At 37.5% G+C, this 26177-nt stretch overlaps 1 protein-coding gene across 1 annotated transcript in view; it reads right to left on the bottom strand.

The window, feature by feature from the left end:
- Window positions 1-26177, bottom strand: part of TMPRSS11F (transmembrane serine protease 11F) — a 76591-nt gene that overhangs the window by 7969 nt on the left and 42445 nt on the right. Inside the window, exons 4-8 of the mRNA XM_025386454.1 lie at window positions 13218-13285; window positions 11282-11445; window positions 8913-8951; window positions 7521-7722; window positions 3929-4188 (exon numbers count right to left, since the gene is read on the bottom strand). Of these exons, the coding sequence (XP_025242239.1) occupies window positions 3929-4188; window positions 7521-7722; window positions 8913-8951; window positions 11282-11445; window positions 13218-13285 (733 nt within the window). The remainder of the gene's footprint in view (window positions 1-3928; window positions 4189-7520; window positions 7723-8912; window positions 8952-11281; window positions 11446-13217; window positions 13286-26177) is intronic.

Here is a 26177-nt window from a genome sequence, read left to right as displayed (position 1 = left end):
TATGTTTTTTCTTATAATTCATGTGTATGAATGCATAGAGCTGCCATATTTTAAACGAAAAAATATAGAATATCACGGTCTTTTTGGATTTCTTTTAAGGCCTTTCGGTATAGCCAAGCTGAAGTAACGCCTATGCATTGTTTTGTTATTATGGTAATAACAAGTTCTAGTTTATAATAATATATAGCACTTAGTTGGGACTAGGAGCAATGATATACTGTTTTTTAGTAACTGATAAATAGTATGTTTTTATATATTTTAACTAGAAGTGAGGAGAAAAAAGAAACTATTTTTAATATATATAAAACATACTCCAATAAAGTATATGCATAAAATGATATATTAGATAAGAAGAAAAATTATAAAGAAAATAGCTTATAATATTCCTGATTAGAGTTCCTAAATATAAAAACAAATGAAAGTACCTTGTCATTTAAAAAATTAGCACATTAGACAACTTTTACATATCTCGGAGGAAATAAAGATCTTGTGACACTGTTCTGAGGAATCGTTACCTTTATAAAAATCAAAGGCTTAATTTTGCAAATACAACTTTCAAGCTGTATGAGCAAATTTTACTTACATGAAAGGCACAAGATAACATCACGTTGAAGAACTTTACCTGTAAATTTCTTAAAGTCTAGTCACAAGTTACTAGAAACTTCATAAGGAATCACAGAACTGTTTTTAACATGATATTCCGATTCATACTGAGAACTGCATACTCTTTATATCACAAATATAAATTGAAGTAAGAGTGAAGATTTAGAGAGAGAACAGTTTATTATTTTGGATGCTACCTGCTTTACGCAGTGTTGGTTACTTAGAGCAGAAAATTAAAATTGAATTATTTTTCATTTTCTACAGCTTATCTGCTGTATTTTCAGTTTGTAAAAAAAAACCAAAAAAACAAAAAACGTATTTTCACGTTACTGCAATTTTTGAAGAGTCAATCACTGAAAGAAATTTTAAAGTAAAGTCTTGCTCTACTAGCTTCCTACATTGGACTACAAGAATACAGGAAGTGCTTTCAACAGGAAGTTACATAGTTCTACAGTACAACCTGTCTAAAAGACCTGCAAGGGACCAATACAGTGACTTTATCTCTTCGGATCAGGCAAAAGCAGAGGCAAATGAAAAATAATCTTTTAAAAAAATAACATGTTGAAAACATTCCTGTATGAACATGAATACTTGTTTGCACTTACATTTAGTGCTATATAGAGGAACTGAGGCACAATGAAACTAAGTGCATAAAGGGAACATGTCTGAAATAAAACAATTTTCAATGTGACTGAAATTCTTCACCATTAGATATGACTTATCATAGGGTTGGAGAACTACTTTTTCTTATTAAAGAACATTACAAATACCAGGGACTAGTCAAGCTATGTTTTATAAATAATATGTTGGGTGATATTAAAATTATATTGCAACTAAAATTCTAATTTTTAAAATCACTTATAATTTCGATTTTTCATAAAATTACTGGCTCTTTTGCTAAATTAAAATTAACTTCAAATCAATAACACCTTATTAAATTTCTGGAGGACTATTAGTTTAGCAATGATAATGTACATTTCTCAGTTTCCCAAACAAGCTCTACCAGATACACATATTTTCTTCATTTATGTCAGTATGAGATGTTCTTTCCAGAGAATTTAAAGCATTTTTTGAAAAGGTTGAATATGATTCTTCAAAGAACAGCTCTTCTAATAGCGCCTTGGTAGAAACAGTAATGTTGTAATTGGAAATATGTTGCCTTGGATGGTAACTGTTTGCTTATTCTATTCATAATGACTCTAGCAACGCATGCCATCTATGTACTTGCTGTCCTTTTGACTCTTTCATTTCAGTCCAGTGATTGAGTTCTTCTTCTCCAGAGCTGTTGAGACCTAAAGAAATCCAGCCTATCATCTCTTTACTTCTCATGCTGCATTTGTTATACACAGACAGTATGAGTGTCACATCAGAAAGCTGAAATAGGGCCCCTTGAAAAACAAAAGTTTCCTTGTACACTGGATTTGGCTGCCCTCTGCAGATGGGTATCTTGCATTTGGACATCTCTTGATCCATGGATTTCAGCAGAGTTAACTTAATATATGTATTGGGTGGTCTATTTGCTGCCAAATTTTTGAAGTGGCTGCCTTTTATCACTTCTGCTGATAGTCTTCCAGTTGTGGCATTACAAAGCAGGCTAATGAGAATTTCTGGAACTGAGCCGTGTTCAAGAGACTGACATGAGGATGTACTTTCACTACACAACATTTCTGACATTCTCATTTGGGAGTCACGGCCAAATTTTATCTTGTGAATTGTTCCTTGTACTCTATTCTGAACCAAGATCTGGAAGCCTTCCAACATTTTCAAAACAGAACTGCTTATTAATATAGAGAAAAAGAAGCAGCATCAAGATAATACCCCAACAGCTGACAAAAATCCAACTGCCTCTGGAGATCTGTTTTCTAAAACAGATAAGTTCATGAACTCTACATGTTCTCTCTCCACCTTCAATTGCCATGATGTGCTCGCCATGGAACGCACCAACTGATGGCGAAACTTTATTTCTCCTTAAAACATTCAGTTAATCTCTCTCTTTCCTTCCTTCCTTCCTTCCTTCCTTCCTCCCTCTCTCCCTCCCTCCCTCCCTTCCTTCCTTCCTTCTTTGTTTTGTTTTGAGACGGAGTCTTGCTCTGTCACCAGGCTGGAGTGCAATGGCACAGTCTCGGCTTACTGCAACCTCCACCTCCCAGGTTCAAGCAATTTTCCTGCCTCAGCCTCCCAAGTAGCTGGGACTACAGACATCCACCACCATGCCTGGCTAATTTTTTTTTTGTATTTTTAGTAGAGAAGGAGTTTCACCATGTTGGTCAGGACGGTCTTGATCTCTTGACCTCGTGATCCCCAACTCAGCCTCCCAAAGTGTTGGTATTACAGGCGTGAGCTATCACATCTGGCCTAATCTTTCTCTTTCAAGTAGAGTGAACTAGTACCTAGAAATCTTAAGTTCTGGTATTTAATTTATACAATTACTAGACTTGATGTCTTTTAACACCCCTAGCAGGTTGGATACAGGAAAATGACACAGATTTTATTAATTAACCAAAAAAAAAACTCAAAAGATTTACAACCCATTTTAATGTTTATGACCATCATAAATTATCATATAATGAGAAAGAATTAAAATAAAGGAAAAAGCTATCATTACATTTGTGATTTAAAGTACATGCTGATTAAAATAAAATATATGTGACTTAAAGTATATGTAACATATTTATATCCAGGAAAGACAAAATTTGTGATTACTTACTGCCTTGAACTCCCGTAGTGTTCTGTCCCTTCTTATATCACCTGATTTAGTTGTTTTTTTCCTTTTATATTAGTCTCTTTCCCTGACTTTTTTTTTTTTCCACTGCTCCAATTGTGGAGATTTCTTTCTTCTTTTTTTTGGAGACGGAGTTTAGCTCTGTCACCCAGGTAGGAGTGCAGTGGTCAGATCTTGGCTCATTGCAACCTCCGCCTCCCAGGCTCAAGCAATTCTCCTAACTCAGCCTCCCAAGTAGCTGGGATTACAGGTGCACACCACCATGCCCAGCTAATTTTTTGTGTGTTTTAGTAGAGATGTGGTTTTCACCATGTTGGCCAGGCGTATCTGGAACTCCAGACCTCAGTGATCCACCTGCCTCGGCCTCCCAAAGTGCCGGCATTACAGGTGTGAGCCACCACACCCGGCCACCACTGCTCCACCTGTAAACTCAAAGACAGGACCTGATTTTTACTTTTTAACCCCTAGTCCCCTGTTCTGCCCAAGCCCACACACATTGAAAAGACCATTACTTTTATTAAAAGCTTAAGAAGGATTCCTTTAGATAGCTCGTTTGATCTTAAGACATTTTTGTGCTAAGAAAATTAGGTTGAAACTACTCACCGTCATCTACAATGGATCCAAATCCTGTGACGAACACACTTGTTTTAGGTGGCAACTTTATAGACGAATCTGGGAGGCAAACTCTCTGGATTGTATTTGAAAACTCAACTCCAGTAGTGAGCTGAGCCAAAGCAATGTCATTTTCATTTGTTTCTCTATGGTAATTCTCATGAAGAATAATTTTCCTCAAATTTCGTTTCACTGCGGGTGGTGTTATAGTTGTACCAAAAGTAGCAATCCACTGAGTTGGGTCTCTATTTCTGCAAAATATGAAAAAGTAATACTTGTGATGCTTGACTTAATTCTCTAAAAAAGAATGAGACTGTATTTCTTCCCAACTATCAGTTTTATGCTCCTAAAACATCCTTTTGGTGAGAAAATTTGTAGTTGATAACATAATAGGAAAACAATAGTTCTTAAAATTATTACAATTAATTATGTACAAATAATTAATAAGTATGATTAATTTCCAATTTTTAAAGTTCTTACTAGGAACTCTTCAGATTCTCTTTTTTCCCTAATTTCAACAAACTGTGTAGAAATTAATTTTGATTTGTTTTGGATAATAAACATACTAAGAGGTATTTTCTCTCCATGTCACATCTTCCACCCATTCTTATTTTATGACTCACATGTTGGTTCTTATTTTACTGGGTTTTTCTGTGATCTTTGAAGTGAAGTGTAATTTGTCTGCTTTGCAAACCTTCATGTATATACAGGGTTTTTTCTCCACCCTACACCCATATTCCTCCCTCATATACAAGGACTAAGTAATCCTAACTCAAATTCAGCTCCCACCACCCATGGATCTGGCCTGGTCAGTCCCTCTTACTAGACTTTGAGTTCTCCTTTCAAATAGATGCTTTTCTCTCCCACAAGGTTTATATCACCAGCAAATTCTACCTAATACTATCATCTCTTTACCTCCTTATGGTCCTCCAAAGCCCAGTTCCTTCTTTTTAAAGTTATCCCCATCCTGAGTGACTGGAAATATATAGTAACTTGAAATTCTCTGGGTGAAGAAGAATTACTATGTTGGTGAATCATCAACCTTTAAATGTAATTTAAAAAACCTGAAAGATCAGTGTTTTCCTAAGTGCTGCACTTCTCTAAAAATGAGCAGGCAGAGGCCAGGTGCGGTGGCTCACGCATGTAATTCCAGCACTTTGGGAGGCTGAGGCGGGTGGATCATGAGGTCTGGAGTTCAAGACCAGCCTGACCAATACGGTGAAATCCCATCTCTACTAAAAATACAAAAATTAGCCAGGCGTGGTGGCATGTACCTGTAGTACCGGCTACTCAGGAGGCTGAGGCAGGAGAATTGCTTGTTGAACCCTGGAGGTGGAGGTTGCAGTGAGCCAAGATCACGCCACTGCACCCCAGCCTGGGTGACAGAGTGAGACTCTGTCTCAAAAAAAAAAAAGCAGGCAGAGCCCAGGGAGATGGAGGGGTTCTGCTCTCATCTATTTTACTTCTTTACAGATTAAGATAAGATTTTGTTCAAACCAGAAATCTTAGGACTGACTAAAAACTAGGCACTAGATACTAGAATTCTTAGAGATACAAAGACATAATATGACTTCAGGTCTTAAGGATTTCACAAATCAATCAGATGGAGAATAAAAATTATCCCATCCCTTTATGTACTGCCAATGAGAGAGGAAGCCTCACATGATGGGCCAATTCAACACGTTTTATGAATAAGAAAATCAAGGCCCAGAAGTTCAGTGACTTGTGCAGGTAAGTGACACTCTGCTGGTTAGTGCCAAAAGGAGATGATCCAGGTCTCTTTCATCTTTTCAAGAGTGTCTTCCCCACCCACACTGTTACACAAAGACTGGAATCATTTTTCATAGACATAAGGGTGCTAAGATTTGTCTTAAATATGATTTTGAAAATACGTTATTTCTGCAGAAAAAATAAATTTATAAAAATTTAAAGATGTGAATAATGCAATATTGTCTTCAAAGTACCACGTAGTTTTCCTTCACAACAGTATACCACATTGTGCGATTACATGAAATTATTAATATATCACTTCTAGATTGCACTCTTTTTTCTCTAGGATCATCACTTTACCCAACTCTTTTGGATTATTATTATCAGCATAAAATATGCTATTATGTGTCTCCCATATTTTAAAAAATCTTTCCTTTAACTTCACAACTGCCATCAACTGTCAAATTTGGTCTGATCCCTTTCATTTAAAAACTTCTTAAAAGTGGTTTTAAAACTTACTGCATCTAATCCTCCTTCCATTCTCTATTGAATCCATTTCCATCCCTATCACACTAGAAAATCTTTTATCAAGGTCACCAGTAATCTCTACTTCATCAAGCTCAATGGCCAATTCCCATGTAGGTCTGTGAGTACCCAGAGCCTGCACTGGACGTGCTGAAACAAGTATTTCAATTGCCACAGCTTATATTCTTCACTAAATATTAAGTTGGAATTCTGGATTTGTTTATTTTTAATTTACATAAAGAGAGATCAATTATAAACTAAAATGGAAGACACTCTCACAAAAACAGAAGTGCAAAGATTGGAGGACTGTGTGAATATGAAAAAATTAGAAAATCTTCACAAGTGAGTGGGACTCAAATTTACCCATAAGTCATAATGTCAGTTATTTCGGGAGCTGTAAATGCACATATATAAGTGAGTCCCTTTCTCTTCTCTTGGGTGAGGAAGCAACAGATAATCAACTTAGTATCTTGGAACCATCTGGGATGTTACCCTTAGAAGGATGATAGCGCCTCCCAGAATCACCAAGGATAGGCTCCTTTAATAAGGTGTAGCGTGCAAAAGTAGTGCCACTGGCCAGGCAAAGGGTCTCTATTTAGAGTTTTGTCTTTGAGAGTTTAAAAGGAAAAGTTTTCTGTACCATAACGGTAAAACCTCAGGGAAGAAAGGCGGTGTGTTCCTGACTTCCTTGGGCACTAGAGTGCTGTGTATGTCTGTGTACATGAAATGACACAGCTGAGTTTTAAGAGGTACAACCATGAAAAGTTCGGAGAGATTTCGCTGGGCTGTACATAACCAGTCTTGAATACTGTGAGGGGAGCAAGACAAGGTAGCAGGTCTCTCCCACCTTCCACACACCTTTCTCGACCATACAGGCCTGCAGGGTTCCTAGAGAATGCAATGAGAAGAGAGAACTTCAAGAGGGATACCTATGATTCTTTTCTTATTTGTAAAGTGATGGCAATGCTGACAGTGGGAAGTTAGAGGGATTAATTAGAAAAAAAAAAAACAAAAGTAGCTGACTTTCTTCTTGAGTATGTAAGACATTAAACTTGTTACATGTGTAATAGCCTTTACACTACGATAATCTACTTATTACTTTATATAATACATGGTAGGAAAGACAGCACTAGGGTCATGAGAGAGGAAAATATATAAGAACTATAAATGACAAAACCCAAGCATCATAGATAGGGCATAGGGGAAGCTTAATCCATTTAGGGGATAGCAGGGTCTACGCTGAATGGAGCAAAGGATACACTGGCAAGACTGGACTCTTCCGATGCACTAAATCAATGGCAGATGAGGACTGTGGAAAGAAGGTTCACAGCAGCCTTGGTTAACTTACCTCCGAAAGCAGTGAGCAGCTGTGAGCAGCCATGTGTTACTGATGAGGCTGGCTCCACACTGATGGCCTGACCCTATGAGCTGGAGGCTGGCCTGCCACGGCCATTCCCCTTCCATAGCTGTTTCCCTTCCTTGGACAATTCTTTGAGTAGAAGAGGATGCTGGTAATGGCATGTTTGAAGACGTCATCCTTATTCCACAGCCTGCCACAGAAATACATGATCATTCGTATTCATAAAAAGGAGGAAAAAGGTATTTTCTGATTTGCTTTGGTTGTAGATAATCCTTTGTCCCTGCTACCTTGTGAACCATTCATAGCACTCAGCCTTTGGGCTTATTTGATACAGGTCTTGCTGATCCTATTGAGATTCAGAAGAAATGTTCACTAACATTTCAAGGCATTCAGACCAGGAATTAACTTCTGTCTCTCCTTATAAAGCATATATAGATAATTCATCTAGCACCAAAAATGTATAGATCCTCTGCTATGTGTTTTAGATGTGTTTATAGCAACATACCTTTTAGATGAGAAAATTAAGCCTTGAAGAGGGAACATTGCTGGCGGTCACCCAGCTGGTAAGTGACAGAGTGGGATACAAAATTAGGAGGACCCACACCAAAACTAGTAGCAGTATCCTTATTACTGAGAGAGAGCCCAATACTAAATGTGGGTCATGATTTTCCCTTAACTAATGACTAAGGAGAATCAATTTATTGTGTTTGCAAAGCCCTGTATTTTAACAGATTCAAACAATATTGACCTTTTTGGTCTTTTAAAACTTGAAAGACTAGTTTTAAAAAAAAAAATTCTTCTTCCCTGGTATCAAACCCTCAATTGACTAGATTTCAAGTCAATCTTAAAAGAGACCTTAAAGTGTTACAACATTTTTAATGGGCACGTTTGTCCACAATAGACCTTAATTGTGTACCAATGCTGGAATGTGGGGTGCAGGGCAGGAAGAGGAAGAGAATTTACATAACAGATATTTCAATAAAAATGCAAAGAAACTAAAAAAAAAAATTAAAGCCTAAATGTTACCAGTTTAAAACACTCTCTTGAATTGTCAGATAATATTAAAAGAGCTATTTATAATGAATATTAATATAATATCTAGAATATTATGTAAGGTGTTAGGTCATATAAACTTATAGGTAGTATAAACATATAAACATATATAGGTCATATAAACATATAAACTCATAGGTCATATAAACTTAAAATTGTATTTAGTATAAATTTATAAATTTAAATACTAAAAATAATAAAAAGACTTACAAAAATATAAAATAAGTCTTAAAAAGTTTGGTAAACCTTACCGCTAACTTTTCTATAACTTTTTTTCATGATCTTTCACTGTGAACTAAACAGTTAATTGTGGGTTTTGGAACTTACGACTCTTGAGAAGATTCCTCATCTTTCTGCTGTCAATCGCTGGAATAAGCAAAATATGAATTAGCTGGCAGAATAATATATTCCCATTTTCATGTTACCTTGTTCAATTGGTCATTAATAGAAATGCGAATTATCCAAAGCATACATATTTCAAGAGAGCATGAGATTTTTCATAATTAAGTAATAAATAAATAACTCTTTACTCTGATTTTATTTTTGGTCCAAATTGTATAATTTACTTTAAAATTAAATCAGAGGGAATTTTATTTCCTGATTTTGCTCAGGAAAAAGAAATAGAAACTAGGAAATTAGGAAATAATAAATAAGGATAAATGTCTCTGACTGCTTTCTTTGGGGGCTTCCGTATAATCTGGGGGAGCAACCTCCAATTCCCATCACAATTGGTGTTTACCAACCTATGTGGTTTAGGCATATTCCTAATGGCCAGTCTGAAATGGTAGCTCTATGGAGCTAAATGCATCACAGATCCCTGAGGGCCCAATTTCAAGGCCCTGATCTAACAGAGTAGGAATTTAGTCAGTGCAGGTTGATAACCTTGTCTCTCTGAGGATTCTCTCTTGTGAATGGCTTGGATGGTTGTGGCTCAGGCAGCAGGCACTAGAAGCATGAAGTTCTTTCATATACAACCAGTCCAGAGTCTCCAGCCATACACAAACTTTCACTTCATTTTATGTTTCCCTTCTGTGACATCTTTTTCCCTTCAAATTTATTCATTCATGTTCATTATAACTCAGATACATTAGATGTTTGTTGGGTGATTGGTTTTCTGTTTGTCAGTGAGAAAATGGAGAATTACAGTGATTTCATCAGGAACACTGACTTCTCCCCAGAAAGGGATGCAAGCCCCAATTCCTACTAGAGGTTTCATGGATATGTCTCTTTATTTAACAGAATACATGTATGTGGCAGAAGAAAACATATACAGTTCATTATTGAGCATGGTCAGAGAATTTAGTTATTTTGGTATTAAAACAACTTGTATCATAAAAAATCATTGTATGTAACCAACAAGGACAAAATTTTTTAATAAATTGTACAATAAGAAACTCTACAACAGTAACAACTCAGTAAACATAACATAATGTCACTTTTATAATGGATATTTTACTTTAGGATATATGATTGTAGCTTAGGGACAGTTATATCATCAGGAATTGAGATTTCCATGTATAGAATGCTGGAAAATACTTATACTTTGGAACATAATTGATTAACAATCAAGGTGGATACTATACTCTCCATTATTTCTAATTACTTTATGAGAACATAACAATATTTGTGGGGATTCTATCTCAAAATATATTTAAAGAACTTTCCTGATTTCTAACAACAGAAGAATTAACTTTAGATAACTTGTTTCCTAAATAAATATATGGCTTTTGGGAAGGGAGAAGTCTTTTGGGTCCAAAATCCAAGCCCCTCTCCCATCTTTTTTGTATTAAATTAGAAGTAACTAAACTTGGAAATACATAACAAGAAGCAATGAATAGAACTGGAACACCTATCACATGTGAGATGTATGCTAGTGTTTGAGGGAGGGGTAAGAAAATAAAAAGACACAGTTCCTGCCCTTGACATTTAAAATTTTATTTAAAACACGTTATTTTACTACCTTCAATTACATATTGGCATAGAAATGAGCTCGGATTCCAACTAGCTGTAAGGTAGTTTGAATTTCAGCTTCTTAATTTGAACTTCCTTTTCTTCCACTTTGGGAGGAAAACAAAACAAGAACTTTCCCATTTCGTTTCATGAGGAATAAATAAGGAACGGATGAAAAATAGTTTTAAGTTGGAAACAAGCTAGAGAACCTCTTTACGGTTCATGTCGCTGGCTCTTCCTACAGGGGTAAATCTTCATAAATGTGTCTTTCTTTGATACTATAAAAAATAACCCCCAGAACTGATCTGTAAAGACCTCTGTGAGTCACAATACCTGTGTCTAATTCTAGCCCCAAGGTTTGCTAATCTCATGTCACATCTTCTTTGAGTCTCAGCTTCTTTACCTGTAAAATGGTGAAAGTAATACTTACCCTTTGGAACTTTTGTAAGGACCCAATAATATACGATATGGAAAAAAGTTTAGAAACCTTATTAAAAGCCCTAGTAAAATATGAAATAAAACATGTTTTAATACTAAATTTTGCCTCATAGTGGAATTTTATTTTAGTTTTATTCCGTGCTGATATTTTATATACATATATATATATTTTACAAAAAATTATATATGGATATATATGTCAATGGGTATATTTTACAAAAAATATATATGTATGTTGCTTATAAAAATTAAAGAGGATTATAAGAGGAGGGAACCACAAAAGTGGCAAATAAAAGTAAAAGACTTACGTGTGAGTCTAAACGATGATTTGTTTATGGTCAAAGATAACTGTTTGGTCTTCAAACTTTGATATAAAGCCTTTTCAATTTTTTTCTTGATTTGTTCAGCACTATCAGTAGATGGGTATCGAAACATGAGGGCGGTAAGAATGTCCACACCTTGTTCATCTGGACTGAAGAACAAAAAAGCACATAAAAAATGCCATTTATCTAATCATTAATGACTTTAACCTATTAGGACTCAAATTAAACTTTAAAAGCATAATGCATGATACATGTGCATACCAGATTTTTAAATTATCTCTAGATACAGAGATTAAAAATGAGTGTATAACAACCAGGAAGTGTTGGAAGCACTGTAGAAGAACTAAACACAACATGCTAGAAATACTGGATAAAATACATACCTGAAAATAGTTGTTCACTGTCTTTACTTAGCTCATAGTTTAGAGGGGGCTTGTGGGAGGAGATGTTTGTGAAATCATGCTTTATACATACTTAAATGGCTTGCTTTTTAAGGCAATTTTAGCAAAAGCTGTAACGAATGTCATTATTCTTTAGAAATGGTGTGGCAAGGAGGATCCTTTTGTTTACCAAACCCAGTTTCCTTTGTCTCCTAAGCACAGAGGTAGATTCCATTTCCTGGACATTCCTGAGGTTTACTGAAACTTTCTAAGGAATCTGGTCAATGAGATATGGAAAGAAATAATGTCTCCACTTCCAGGTCTGGCTTCTAATAAAACCTCTCATAGCATTTTCCTGCTCTCACTCTTCCCTTGTCTGCCACCAGATGCAGAAGATCCAGTGGAGAGTTTCATTTCATAATCTTAATTGGCACCACACCCTTGCCCCAACTTCTGATTCTTTGGACTGTACCATAAAAATGAAATAAACCTTTACTATATTAAAGCACTGACCTGTTGGGCTCTGGTGGTCTGTTAATAGATAAATGATTAAAGAAAGCAGTTATAAAAGAGAATCATTTGATAAACAGTTCAAATGTATAAATTTATATTGTGATGTATGGGGTTAGAAAGCCTCAAGAAATCTTTTGAGAATGAATTTGAGAGATAAAAGAAAAGAAGAAAGGAAGAAGAGGAGAAAGCGAAAGAAGGAGAGAAAAGTGGAAAGGAGAAAGGAAAAAAGGTAAGAAGGTATGAAAGAAAGAAGTGCAAGAGAAAAAGGAAAGACATGGGTTCCTTAATCATTTAACCATATGTATATTTACTTTATCACCAAGAAGTGAAGCAAACAAATATTACAAATATATATACACACGTTATAAATATATATACAAATATAAATATATAATACATATGTTACAAATATATATACATATATGCAAATGCATATATACATATATACATATATATGAAGAGACATATATCACTATGGAATCTAAGCTTTTTAGACAACATGTAAAAACATTCAGGATGGATTCTGTAATTTTAGTCTCTGATAATAACTTCATGATTCACCAAATTAGTTTTCACCAAAACTAATTTGTTTTCACCAAAGCATCAAAATGAAAAGCCATTTTAAACTAACAATAAACATGCACTGTCATGAAAGAAAAACTTTACTGAGGAGAAAGTCATTGTCTGATGGTGGGGTAGGCTTAAAATGAGGAAAATGAAAAAGACATTAAGTTCTACTCAGCCCCTAACTAAAGAGGCCGGGGGAAGAGGGAATGTCGACTGTGTCATTCCGCTGTTTCTTGTATTTGTTTCCTCTTTTTCTATCCAATAACTGAGATTTTCTTGTCACAAAGCACCTTACGACTTTCTACTGTGATTGAGGAATAGGTAGGAAACCTTGGGCTGCTCAAGATTTATGAAATCTGTGTGTTGCTGTAAAGACTTGCTCAGGGCAGCTAAGCAATTAGGTTCATCAAATACCTCATCTTAACAGTATTAACTTGAAATTACAAACCAAGTTTACATACCTTAATTTGATAACATGAGATTTGATAAATCGACCGTCTACAGAAGAATGTCGAAATATCCTAGACATCTGATTTTTAAAAAATAAGTATTAGTCTTCAGAACTTAAAAGTAAAATAAAAATAATAATAATTTTAAAAAATAAGTATTAGTCTTAAGAAAAGTGTTATTCTTTGTCTTAGCCAGAGACTTAGGAAAAAAAAAAAAAAAGGTTTTCAGCTTATTCTCAGTCATGTTAATGGGTATATTGACAGTTGTAAGACTAAACCTGGGGCCTAATCTTTGTGGAACCAAATAACCACAACGAAATTGTTCAACTTTGCTAAGCCCCTGTAAAATGGGATAACAACAATATCTGCCTAATACAGTTGATTTGAGAATTAGGTGAAATTACATCACACATTTTACACCTTGTCTGGTATCTATTAAGCTATTGATGATAGTTTTAAATACTATCAAGTAAATTAAAAGTACATGCTGTTTTTTTAAGACAGCATCCTAATTTCTAAAAAAGCCTACCTTGTTTGCTGCACTCATCCCAAATATGTTATCTCATCAGTACTGATAGAATTTGTTGATTTCTTAAATGATTAAGTCATTTGACATGACTTGAAATGACTTCTGCCATGTGACTCTGACACCCTCACTTATTAGTCATCTCTATGAGAGACAGGATTTCAAAACTGGTACTCTGCTTGGGAGTAAGTTTCACCACACTCTTATATCATCAGCATTTCATTACTTAGCTTTTCCAGTCTAAGCCATTGGAAGTTTTTCAATATTCAGGAAACTGATTTCCTAAAGGGTTCTGATTCCAGCTGGCTATTGAGACACTGCCTTTTTGTCAAAAAAGCACTGGGCTAGTTGGGTGTGGTGGCTCACGCCTGTAATCCAAGCACTTTGGGAGGCCAAGGTGGAGAGATTGCTTTAACCCAGGAGTTCCAGGTGAGCCTGGGCAACATGGCAAAACTCCGTCTCTACTAAAAATACAAAAATTAGCCAGAGTCATAATCTGTTCTCAAAATAAATAATAAATAGATTAAAAAAATTTTTTTAAGTACTGGGCTGAGAGTTGTAAGTCAGAATAACAAGTCGATGTAAGTTTACATAAGATCTATTTCCATGGTAAATTTTGCCCCCAATTTCTACATCTTGTCAGGAGAAGGAAAGTCTCCCTCCCCACAAGATTCCTTCCTCTCCCTGACTCTTCTAATGTGGCAATAATGTCCAGCAGACTTTACCTCCTAAATGTTAAATCCACTTCCCTTGATTCAATCCCATTGCTATGGTCTCAAATCAGCTCCTTAGAAACTTGTATCTGGGCCTTTGCAGCAGCCTCCTCATGGCATGTTGATGTGGTTCTACCCTATCTTCTGTCCCCTCAGTTGTTCCCTCCGAATGCTGCAACCAGGATGATATCTTTAAAATGCAAACCTGAGTATATTAGACCGCTGCCTCAAGCTCAATATTTCCCTCAACACAATCTTACCCCTTCATTGGCCCCTACTTTGCCCCCTCTCTACCTTCAAAGTTTTTTCTCTCTCTCTTCTCTCTTCTCTCTCTGTCTCTCTCTCTTTCTCTCATTTTAAGGTGTTTATTTTGTAAAAGCTTATATGGTAATATCCTAGATAGAACTTGAACAGTTACTTAATATATATTCAGTGGCAAGACTAAGCACATTAAAAGAAATAAAAGAAAACTAGGTCACCAATAACAGTTTATAGGACAATGAACCACTTTCCTGGAAGAAGAAAGATATTCAACCGAAGAAAGAATAGGCTGGGCGTGGTGGCTCACCCCTGTAATCCCAGCACTTTGGGAGGTGGAGGTGGGCGGATCACAAGGTCAGGAGGTCGAGATCATCCTGGCTAACAAGGTGAAACCAGGTCTGTACTAAAAATACAAAAATTAGCCAGGCATGGTGGCGGGCGCCTGTAGTCCCAGCTACTTGGGAGGCTGAGGCAGGAGAATGGCATGAACCTGGGAGGTGGAGCTTGTAATGAGCCGAGCTTGCACCACTGCACTCCAGTGTGGGCAACAGAGTGAGACTCCATCTCAGAAAAAAAAAAAAAAGAAAGAAAAGAAAAGAAAAGAAAAAAGAAAGAACAAGGAACACTTACAGAAGGAAAAATCAAATTTACATACTTAGAAATCATGATACAGTTAACAGAGAAAATTTTGCTTACAGTTATACCTCCTTTCTTGATTTCCATTAGGGTAACACAGTTTCTCAGAATAATCATGGAGCCATCACCTTTCCACCCAGAGTCGAAAGTAAAACCACTGCTCAAATAACAAGGTCGCCTTCCATGCTTCATATAAGGCATATAATTATCATTTCTAGCTGAAGGCTGGTGATAATTTTTCTACTTTAACTATAGTCATTGAAAACTGTTACTAAAATTCCTGCTAAAAGGATAGCAATAGCAACAGCTAAAGTCATTCCACAATAAAAATAACTGTCTTGTCAAAACATCCCCAACAGAGGGCACTGCATATGAGGAGTTTTCTTCCATCAGTTGTATGGTCTGGTGCTCTGGTCTGACGATATCAGGCAAAATCGCTCCATCGGTTACTTCTCTTTCTGGGATAGGTAGCTCTGTTGGGGTAGGTATGGTCTCTCTGCGCCCTTTTAAACTTGCTCAAACTTGTGCCTGCTCTGCAACTCTATTCTAGTTTATTCTCAAAATGTATGCTAAATAGAAGAGGTTTTGAAAGACATGCTCAATCCAGACCAGATTCCTATTATCCCGTTTAGCAGCAAACATCAGAGATACTCCCATGGGAAAACAAAAAAGGTTTTCCCATAACCAATGGCAGTCAAGATAGCACCAATCTTCCATTTTCCTGTGCCTCTCACGACTCTACCAAAGGTACCTGCAAGTGCATCAAGTAGATGAAGAGGAGCAAAAACAGGCATCATTTGGCTTATAAAGGGAAATAATATCTTTGTCAATGGTAAATACGTAGGCAACCACACTCTTCAAAACTACAAGTAAAAACACTTGCTGCAAGTGTACACACACTGGCACACTGGAGAACAGTAAAGTGGGGGCACCAAGCCTGCTCATGATTCCTTGTTGCCACAGCATTGCCCACTCGTACACTGGCTGCCATGCCAAAGCCAGGGGGCAACCATCTTGACTACAAAGGCCAGTTCACAGATGATGCCCTGAGCTTCCACCTCTGTCACATTAATCAGTCCTGCAAGAAGGGTTCCAATCTCAAGTTTGTCACTCAGTATACACCATGAGCATAATTGGATAGCCGGCTGGATGTAGGAGCCCCACTCCTGGGAAAAGTCCCTAGCCAACCTCCCCAGTATTGATAGTTTTTTTTTTTTTTTTCCACATGTAGAGGAAAAGAAGTGCAGACAGGAAGAACCAGGAAGTGGTGTTGGCCCAGGCAGATTCTAACCCTCTAATGTCCACAGTCTACAAGCAAGAGTACATTAAGGTCCACACAGACTGCATTCCCTGTGATTCCAGTGATAACTTAAGGCAAGATGATGCCCTGACTTTTGTAAATATCTCCTCTGCAGCCAGAACAGAAATGCTGCTAGAAGAGCAAGAATGAAAATCATCACATAAATTTGGGCCATCCTGGTGACGTCAGGATCCCCTTAAGAGCAGGAAGATGCTGTCAGTATTGAGAAAGATGGCCCAGCAAGAAAAACAGCACAGCATCAAGATAAGGATTCCTCTTTGAAGTATGGTCCCCACACATTTCAGGTTCTTGCCTAGATTGAGACATTAGCTTGTCACAAGGGGAGACTAATCCAGTTTTAACTGAAATTCCAGTATCATTCACAAGTGTAACACTACCCAGCTTGACTGCCCAGATGTCCACAGAATATGAGACAGATGATGCAAATAAGAAAGACCATCAACTGTGCAAGGAACACCAGGCTTTGAGCAAGCACTGCCACCTCCTGCAGCCTAGCACCTTAGGTAGTGGGCGGTTCGCCGGCAGGCTCCACACCATCCTAGATGTTAGCCAGGGTTCAATGTCATTGAGGGGAGAGGGTTCTGTAGCAGCCAGGATGAGCGCATTGGGAAATGGAAGATGGAAGCAGAGACAGGAGGCTGGGCTGCCCTGCCCTGTCCTGGCCACTAACAAACCCAACGGAGGCACAGCCCTCCCTGGCCTCTGGCTGCCCTCATCCCACCCTTACTCCCACCCGCTTACCTCTTTTGTGCCCCCCTCCCTTCCCCTGTGCCTGGTCCAGCTGGAGAGGGGCCAAAGCCTCTTATCTACTGATTTAATTCCTCTTTCCTAATCACAGTAGGCTGGTTCACACCTCTGTGACTGTGCACATTCATTTTCCTCTTCCTACAACGTTTTTATTTTTCCCCCCTGGCAAATTTCTTCAATTACAACTTTACCTTACTTGAGAAACTCCAATGACAATTAAGTTAGCTCTAACAAGCCCTCCTCAAAGTTGAACACTCCTTTATTTGGGTCACCTTGTCATCTTGAATATGATTTTATTGTATTAATAGTAATTATCACACTGGTTTACAGTAGTGTCTCTCTCACGTTAGACTGTGAACTGTGTAAGGCAGGGAGTGTGATTTATGTTTGTATATCCAATGCGCCACACCTTGTCTGGCCAATGGTGAACACACAAGCCATGTTTGATAGATAAATGAGTGCATGAATAAATGAATTAATGAATTAAGAATCAACAAGATGGTAAAGGGAAGAAGATGGTAACACATTGTTATATCTGTAAATCGTGTTGCCAAGTGAAAGTAGAAATCTGTGGTCATCTGCAGAAAGGTGGGACCCAGGAGACCCCAGTGGTGACCTCACATGTTTGGGTTATTCCTCAGGTTTGGATCAGTTCTGAGTCATGACACTTACGATTTCACTAAGTTTCTCTGAGTTCATTTTGTTTTCATCATTCAGGAAACAGGGAGAAAAGATGACTTTTATGTCTCTAGCACTCCTGATAAATGTCCTCTGAAATTCTGAACTTTGTACCTATGACACTTTGGGGAAGGATTAGGAATCTCATTATATTAGAGTATAAGAAAATATCAAGATTCAATTCAAACTAAAATGTGATATTAACAAACCATGGTCCCCCAACACATCAACCTCTATTTTAAAAATGGCATATTCTGGTATAGTACAATACTGGTGTGACCTTTACTTAAAGCTTACAAGTATTAATTCCATACTACATGGCAGGCATTGGACTGATTCTTTTGTTTAAAATTCAAACCACCTTAGGAGGAAAAGTATCATTCTCATCAGCTCCATTTGATAGATGAAGAAACTGAGACTCAGGATATATAATCTTGTCTGAGGTGGCAGAGGAAATGGTGGCTCTGTAATATGAACCAGGGAAGCCATCTTTAGATCTTGTGTTAAGCGCATTAAGTGACTTTGACAACCTTGAATTAATTACATATTTGAAGACAGATGTTAAAGTTGGTGGGAGACAGGCAGGTAGAAAGGTCATGGTGAAAGAATCCCTTAAAGAAGACCTCAAAGTCATCCTTTATTCCCTGAATATAAATCTCCTAAGAGACAATCTCTTCAGAGGTTGTTTCCTGCTTCTAAGTTTAACAGGGGTAGGGGAACTATTCCTCCTCAGATACCTAATCATTGTTATAACTAGTTTCTGGGAAGTTTAACTCATATTTACATTTTTCTGTTGGGAACTCAGTACTATGATGCTTGTAATATGATCCAAACTACAAAAACTAATTGTATCCTGTCCCTTTTTATAGTTCAAACCTAAGAATAGATCATTTTACTAGACATGATTCTGTTTGAAACAAGATAGTGTGCTCGTGGTAAAATGGGGGAAAAAAACTTCACCTTAAAATCAGATACCAATTGTAGTCTTTGGTTTAAACTCCAGTATTCAAAAACAAAATAACATATTTGAAATGATACCTATGGCTCTGACTAATTAGCTTCATACCCATCCAGGTACTGTTTTTGACAAGTTTGAGCTTGCATCTTTCCTTTTGTTATGAACTAAATGCAGATTAAGTCCTCAAGGAAGATCAGCAGTTACTGCATGCCAGGGAGGGAATCCCTTTTGAGGTCCACCCATGAAAATATTCAAGCAGGTTATGCAAATTTCCTGCTACTGTCAAGGGAATATGTGCCAGCAGAGCACAAAAACACCAACAAAACTGATTCTTTTCCTCTTTCCTCTCCAGGAAAGCTTCCTGCTGACTCAAAGGGATTTTTCTTCTTCTGAACTCCTATTATGGGAATGGATGAAATCACTTACAGAGCCACAGAAGGAAATGAAGCAAAGCCAGGATCATGAGTTGGATTATCTGGAGGCCTAGGTCAATGGGGAGTTATTGCTTGCAGTCACTTATCAAGCAAATAAACTTTTTCTTCTTTCTTATGAAATTTATTTAAGAAGCTGAAATTACTTAAATGATAATGAGTTGTGAGAAAAGAATTGTAGCAGATATTTGTTCTCTATCCAAATTGCACTGAGTGGGGAGGTGTACCCATACCCCAGCTTCGAGAATTGACTGATAACAGTTCACACCTGCACTTCTGCAGAGGATTGTCCTTGTCTGACCTGAGCACCTTGTTTAGTAATGTCTGGTAGGCTATGCTCCACCTTCCCTGGGCAGCTCTACTGGTGTAAGACAAACAACCCAACCCTCTATTTCTGGGAAGAATCACCTCCGTGATTAATCTAGGCTCCAGATCTCCCAGAGAAATCATGCTGAGGCTACATTTTTGAAACTACATCTTTATCTAGCTTCTTCCTTTGCCCTTTCCTGCTGTCCTCACTTCCTTATGAATTTTTTCTGAAAGATCTTGATTAATAAATTATCTAATTAAAATTTAAACAAATTTTATAATTTAAATAAAATCAAAACAAATTAGTTATAAAATAAATTATTAATGATTTATTAATAAATTAATAATTTATTAATAAATTAATGAATTAATAAATTATTTAATCAAGATCACCAGTCATAAGTTCTGTGTTTTGGAATATAACCTACGTAAAAATAAACTAATCGGTACTAGATAATGCTCTGCTATGCATCTATTTCAATGTCTCTATTCTTTGGAAGTTCTGTCATCACACATCCCCAGTTTTTAGATAAGGATTTTAGCTTACAGCCAGGAAAAGATTCAATAAACTTAAATGAAAAAGTGTTTTTAAAGGTAATATTTTTTGTCTCTAAAGAAGTTTTTGTATTGCAAATGTTAATCTCTTAAAATAGAAGGAACAAAGAATGAAAAAAGAAATCTCTTTAAGATGTCCTTTTAAGAGATAATCCCTCAAGCTAGTTGTTGTAGTTTTAGAATATAAGGAGCCCAATAAAGATGGTTTCAGTGAGAAGCTATTATTAAGAAATGAAATTAGAAAGTGATGGAGTCAACATCTGTAGCCTTTTGATACTGAAAATTCTGCATAGTGGATGGGAGTCGTGAGAATTTTCCAGTCTTTATTTTGGAAATCATTTACCTATCCAACTATAATATACTATAATTATAATACTATAATTTTATTTATAGTATTATCTTTTTGGATTGTCCTGAACATTCAGTTCCAAGGTGAAGTCAATGTATCATAGAGCATATGGAAAAATTCCAGAACTCATGTTTATATTTATTTTTATCTAAAAAAACAGTTTTTTACAGCATTGGCTTTTAGGTGTGGAATCCTAGCGTAAGTACATTAATTACTGGATGCTCCCAAGGGGAAAATAAATGGAAACCAGTCTGTTAGAATGATTCCTTGTCCTAGGATACGTACTTGATAAATCATTCCTGCATTCCATTTAGTTAAGTAGTGATACTTCACACATTAATTTTAAGTAATCAATATTAATTTAATCATACTAGCAATTCTCAGTTTGTAAACAATTAGTATCTTGTTTTAATTACCAGACTAGTCATTTTTTTAACTTTGGCAAAAATGATGGAGTACTGTCAAAATATAATTTCAGTTTTTAAACAAAACAGTTCCATGCAAACTCTACACATGCATGGCTTTCATATGGCTTTTGGGCATAGAAAGATGATAGAGACAGACAATCTTCAACATTTTTGCTGAAGAACTATGATTTAAAGTATAAATTTATCATTAAAATGGATATGTTTCACTCACTTCCTCTCTTTGCCACCAGTGAAAAATAACTGAGAACTTGTTGGGGGAGTGGAAAGATGGTTGTCCAGATACAGCCAGAAAAGAACTTTCCCACTGAGAGAGACCAAAATATTGAGTAAGTCAACATATATCAAACAGATTTCTGGGAGAGAAAACACTCAGAGTTGATAGAGAGGCAATGCAGACACAGAGCCTGAAGAGGAGGAAGCTGGCAACTCTATGTGGTCTTGGTGGATGTTAGGACTAGCTCCTGGCCCTGAATAGCTCCTAGAGAAGGGGTGAATGAAGTGACCGCGGGGCAATTCGCTCTTGCTGGGGATCTCTAGGATCATACCTATGAGAGATCCCACGACCCCCATAGATACTTGAATTGGCAGGGAGATCTGCCTCGAGAGTAGGCAGAGAGCTCCTGCCTGCATGGAGCCCAGAGGGTTTTGCTTGTGGGGCAGCTGCAGCAAAACACAGCCATAGGAACCCATCCTCCAGGGCTCTCTCCCTTCCTCCAAATAGCTCTGACATCTGCTGACTGCAGGGCCAGGAGAGAGCAGGGCTGCCTTTCTCATGAGACTAGGGTGTGTCTCTTCTGCACAGGCTGCTCTCCGCCGGCCCCTCCCAAGGATGCTACCCGGTTGCTCCCACAAGAACACACACACAGCAGAGCCTCCACTGCCCAGTACGAGTGCTTTACTGGTTTGCCTTACTGGTCCGCTCCCCCAGCAGAGCCAGTCTCCAACCCAAGAGGCCAGAAGACAAAGCTGCAGGCTCAATCTCAACCCCGTCGGGTTAGAGCACATAGTTCAGGAGTGCCAAGCCGAGATCTATGGCTGGTACTTGAGCAGAGGAAGAGCCCCCACTCTCAGAACACTGAGAAGACTGAGACATGGATTCATGGGCTGGTGCAGAAGCTGGTGTGCCTCCCTCTACAGGGATAATCCAGAAAGAGTGTGCCCTGTCTGACAGTCACTGCCTCTGACCAAAGAAGCACCATAGCCCCGGACACCTAACAGCCCAGTGATCTGGATACAGAAGGCTTGGGACAAAACCAGCTGGTTGGGCCAAATACTCAGGCAGCAAACAGAAGGTGACTTGGTTGAGGGAGAACAAGCTGGGCAGGCCCCACAGCTGTCTGCTGGGCAAAAAAACTGTGAGCCACAAGCACTACATAAGCTGCATACCCATGACAACACTACCCTGCCCAGAGATCCCTCACCCTTGACCAGTAGGCCAAGGCATCAACAGACCACCTTCAGATATACCGCACAACCTGCTTTGACTCCACCAAGCAGAGAGGACCAGTGAGCTTCCACAACATTGCAGGTCTCTTGGCAACCTAATCTTTGGCTTGGACTGTCACTAGTGCAGGCAGAAACACAGCCTGCTAGGGCACCTCTTGAGGCTAAGGAAATGAGGGCATGGTGCCAGTGACTAAAGGGAGCCCCCTAGGGCACAGGGATGCACCTGGTAAGAGCATCATCTCTCTTCAATCTCACAACCACAGAGCACTGCTGCACACACGCTGAAATACACAAGAGCAGGGCAGCTAAGAGCCTATCTGCCAGCCATTACTCTTAAGCACCATCTACTGGATCACAGTCTGAATTATAACACCAACAAAATTCTCCCAGAACACATGCCTATGAAACCCATGCAAGAATCTAGCCACAAATAAAGACCCAGTAAAGAACTCTGACCCTCTGAAAGCACGAAGAAATGAAGACAACAGACTATACTCAATTTATACAACAGCCAAAATCTCAAGGGAAATAAAGAATGAAAAAAAAAAAAAGCCCCATTCAAATGACAGCAAATTCAAAAAGATAAAGGAATATGAGACCTCTCATATGAAAAAGAATAGGTGCAAGAACTCTGGCAATTCAAAAAGTCAGACTGTCTCCTTGCCTGCAAACAATCACTTTACCTCCCCCACAATGTTTCTGAACCAGATTGAAATGACTAAAACTACAGACACAGAATTTAGAATCTGGATAGCAAGGATACTCATTGAGATTCAGGAGAAAGTTGAAATCCAATCCCACAAGCCCAGTAATATGATCCAAGAGGTGAAAGATGACATAGCCACTTGCCGAGAAAGGACCAAACTAAATTCCTAGAATTGAAAAATTTACTATAGGAATTTTATAATACAGTTGGAAGCATTAACAACAGAATAGATCAAGCTAAGGAAAGAATCTCAGAGCTCGAAGACCAGTTCTTTAAATCAACTTAAGCAAAAGTAAAGAAAAAAGAATTTTTAAAAAAGAACAAAACCTCTAAGAAATATGAGATTATGTAAAGAGACTAAAGCTATGATCCACTGTCATTCTAGATAGACAAGAAGAGACAGGAACGACTTGGAAAACATAGTTAAGCACACGATCCACAAAAACTTCCCCAATCTCACTAGAGAAGTTGGCATGCAAATTCAAGAAATTCAAAGAACCCCTACAAGAGGCAATATAAGACAACTATCCTCAAGGTATACAGTCATCAGATTCACCAAGGTCACTGCAAAAGAAAAAAAAAAATGTAAAGGTAGCTACAGACACAGGTCAGGTCACTTACAAATGGAACCTCATCAGGCTATCTCAGCAGAAACTTTATAAGCCAGAAGAGACTGGGGACCTATTCTCAGCATGCTTAAAGAAAAGAAATTCTAACCAAGAACTTCATTCCCCGCCAAATTAAGCTTCATAAGTAAAGGAGAAATGAAATCATTTTCAGATAAACAAAAGCTAAGGGATTTCATTGCCATTACCAGTCTTACAAGAGGTCCTTAAGAGTATGTTAAATGTCAAAATGAAGGAACAATACCAGCTACCACAGAAACACATTTAAGTACATAGCCCACAGACACCATAAAGCCACTATACAATTATCTACAAAACAATCAGCTAACAACATGACAGGAACAAAATATCATATATCAATAGTAACTTAAATGTCAATGGTCTCAATGTCCCACTTAAAAGGCATAGAGTGGCAAGGTGGATAAAAACACAAGAGTCTACAATCTGTTGCCTTCAAAAGAACCATCTCACATGTAGTGACACCCATAGGCTCAAAGTAAAGGGATGGAGAAAGATCTGTCATGCAAACAGAAAACAAAAAGGAGCAAGAATGGTAAAGAAGGAAAAAGAAGGCCATTACATAATGATAAAAGGATCAATTCAACAAAAAGACTCAGCCATCCAAAATATATATGTACCCAACATTGGAGCACTCGGATTCATAAAACAAGTTCTTCTAGACCTACGAAGACTTGGATAGCTACACAATTAGGGTGGGAAACATCAACAGTCCCACTGATAGCATTACACAGATCATTGAGGCAGAAAACTAACAAAGAAATTGTCGACATAAACTTGACACTTGACCAACTTGACCTAACAAACATCTACAGAATAATACACCTAACAACCACAGAATACATACTCGTCTTATCTGCATGTGGAATATACTACAAGATAAATAAAATATTTGCCCACAAAGCAAGCCTCAATAAATTTTAAAAAATCACAGCAAGCACACTCTCATACCACAGCACAATAAGAATAGAAGTCATTACCAAGAAGATATCTCAAAACAACACAACTACATGGAAATTAAACAACTTGCTCCTGAATTACTTTCGGGTAAACAACAAATTTAAGGCAAAAATCAAACATTTCTTTGAAATTAGGGACAGTAAAGGCACAAGACATCAACATCTTTAGGATGCAGCCAAAGCAGTGTTAAGAGGAATGTCTAGAGCACTAAACACCTACATCAATAAGTTAGAAAGATCTAAAATTAGCAATCTAACAATGCACATAGAGAAACTAGAAAGACAACAACAAACCAACACTGAAGCTAGCAAAATAAAAGACAATTAAAATCAGAGCAGAATGAAACTAAATGGAGATACAAAAGTCTGTAAAAAAAGATGAACAAAATCGCACAAGACAGGGATGCCCTCTCTCACCACTCCTATTCAACATAGTGTTGGAAGTTCTGGCTAGGGCAATCAGGCAAGAGAAAGAAATCAAGGGTATTCAGTTAGGAAAAGAAGAAGTCAAATTGTCCCTCTTTGCAGATGACATGATTGTATATTTAGAAAACCCCATTGTCTCAGCCCAAAATCTCCTTAAGCTGATAAGCAACTTCAGCAAAGTCTCAGGATACAAAATTAATGTGCAAAAATCACAAGCATTCTTATACACTAGTAACAGACAAACAGAGAGCCAAATCATGAATGAACTTCCATTCACAATTGCTTCAAAGAGAATCAAATACCTAGGAATCCAACTTACAAGGGATGTAAAGGACCTCTTCAAGGAGAACTACAAACCACTGCTCAGTGAAATAAAAGAGGACACAAACAAATGGAAGAACATACCATGCTCATGGATAGGAAGAATCAATATCATGAAAATGGCCATACTGCCCAAGGTAATTTATAGATTCAATGCCATCCCCATCAAGCTACCAATGAGTTTCTTCACAGAATTGGAAAAAACTGCTTTAAAGTTCATATGGAACCAAAAAAGAGCCCGCATCTCCAAGACAATCCTAAGTCAAAAGAACAAAGCTGGAGGCATCACGCTACCTGACTTCAAACTATACTACAAGGCTACAGTAACCAAAACAGCATGGTACTGGTACCAAAACAGAGATATAGACCAATGGAACAGAACAGAGTCCTCAGAAATAATACCACACATCTACAGCCATCTGATCTTTGACAAACCTGAGAGAAACAAGAAATGGGGAAAGGATTCCCTATTTAATAAATGGTGCTGGGAAAATTGGCTAGCCATAAGTAGAAAGCTGAAACTGGATCCTTTCCTTACTCCTTATACGAAAATTAATT

This window comes from Theropithecus gelada, chromosome 5 (genome assembly GCF_003255815.1).
Source record: "Theropithecus gelada isolate Dixy chromosome 5, Tgel_1.0, whole genome shotgun sequence".
NCBI classification, from domain to species: domain Eukaryota; kingdom Metazoa; phylum Chordata; class Mammalia; order Primates; family Cercopithecidae; genus Theropithecus; species Theropithecus gelada.
The sequence above is the reverse complement of the archived record's forward strand: the minus strand, read 5'-3'. Positions and strand labels throughout refer to the sequence as shown.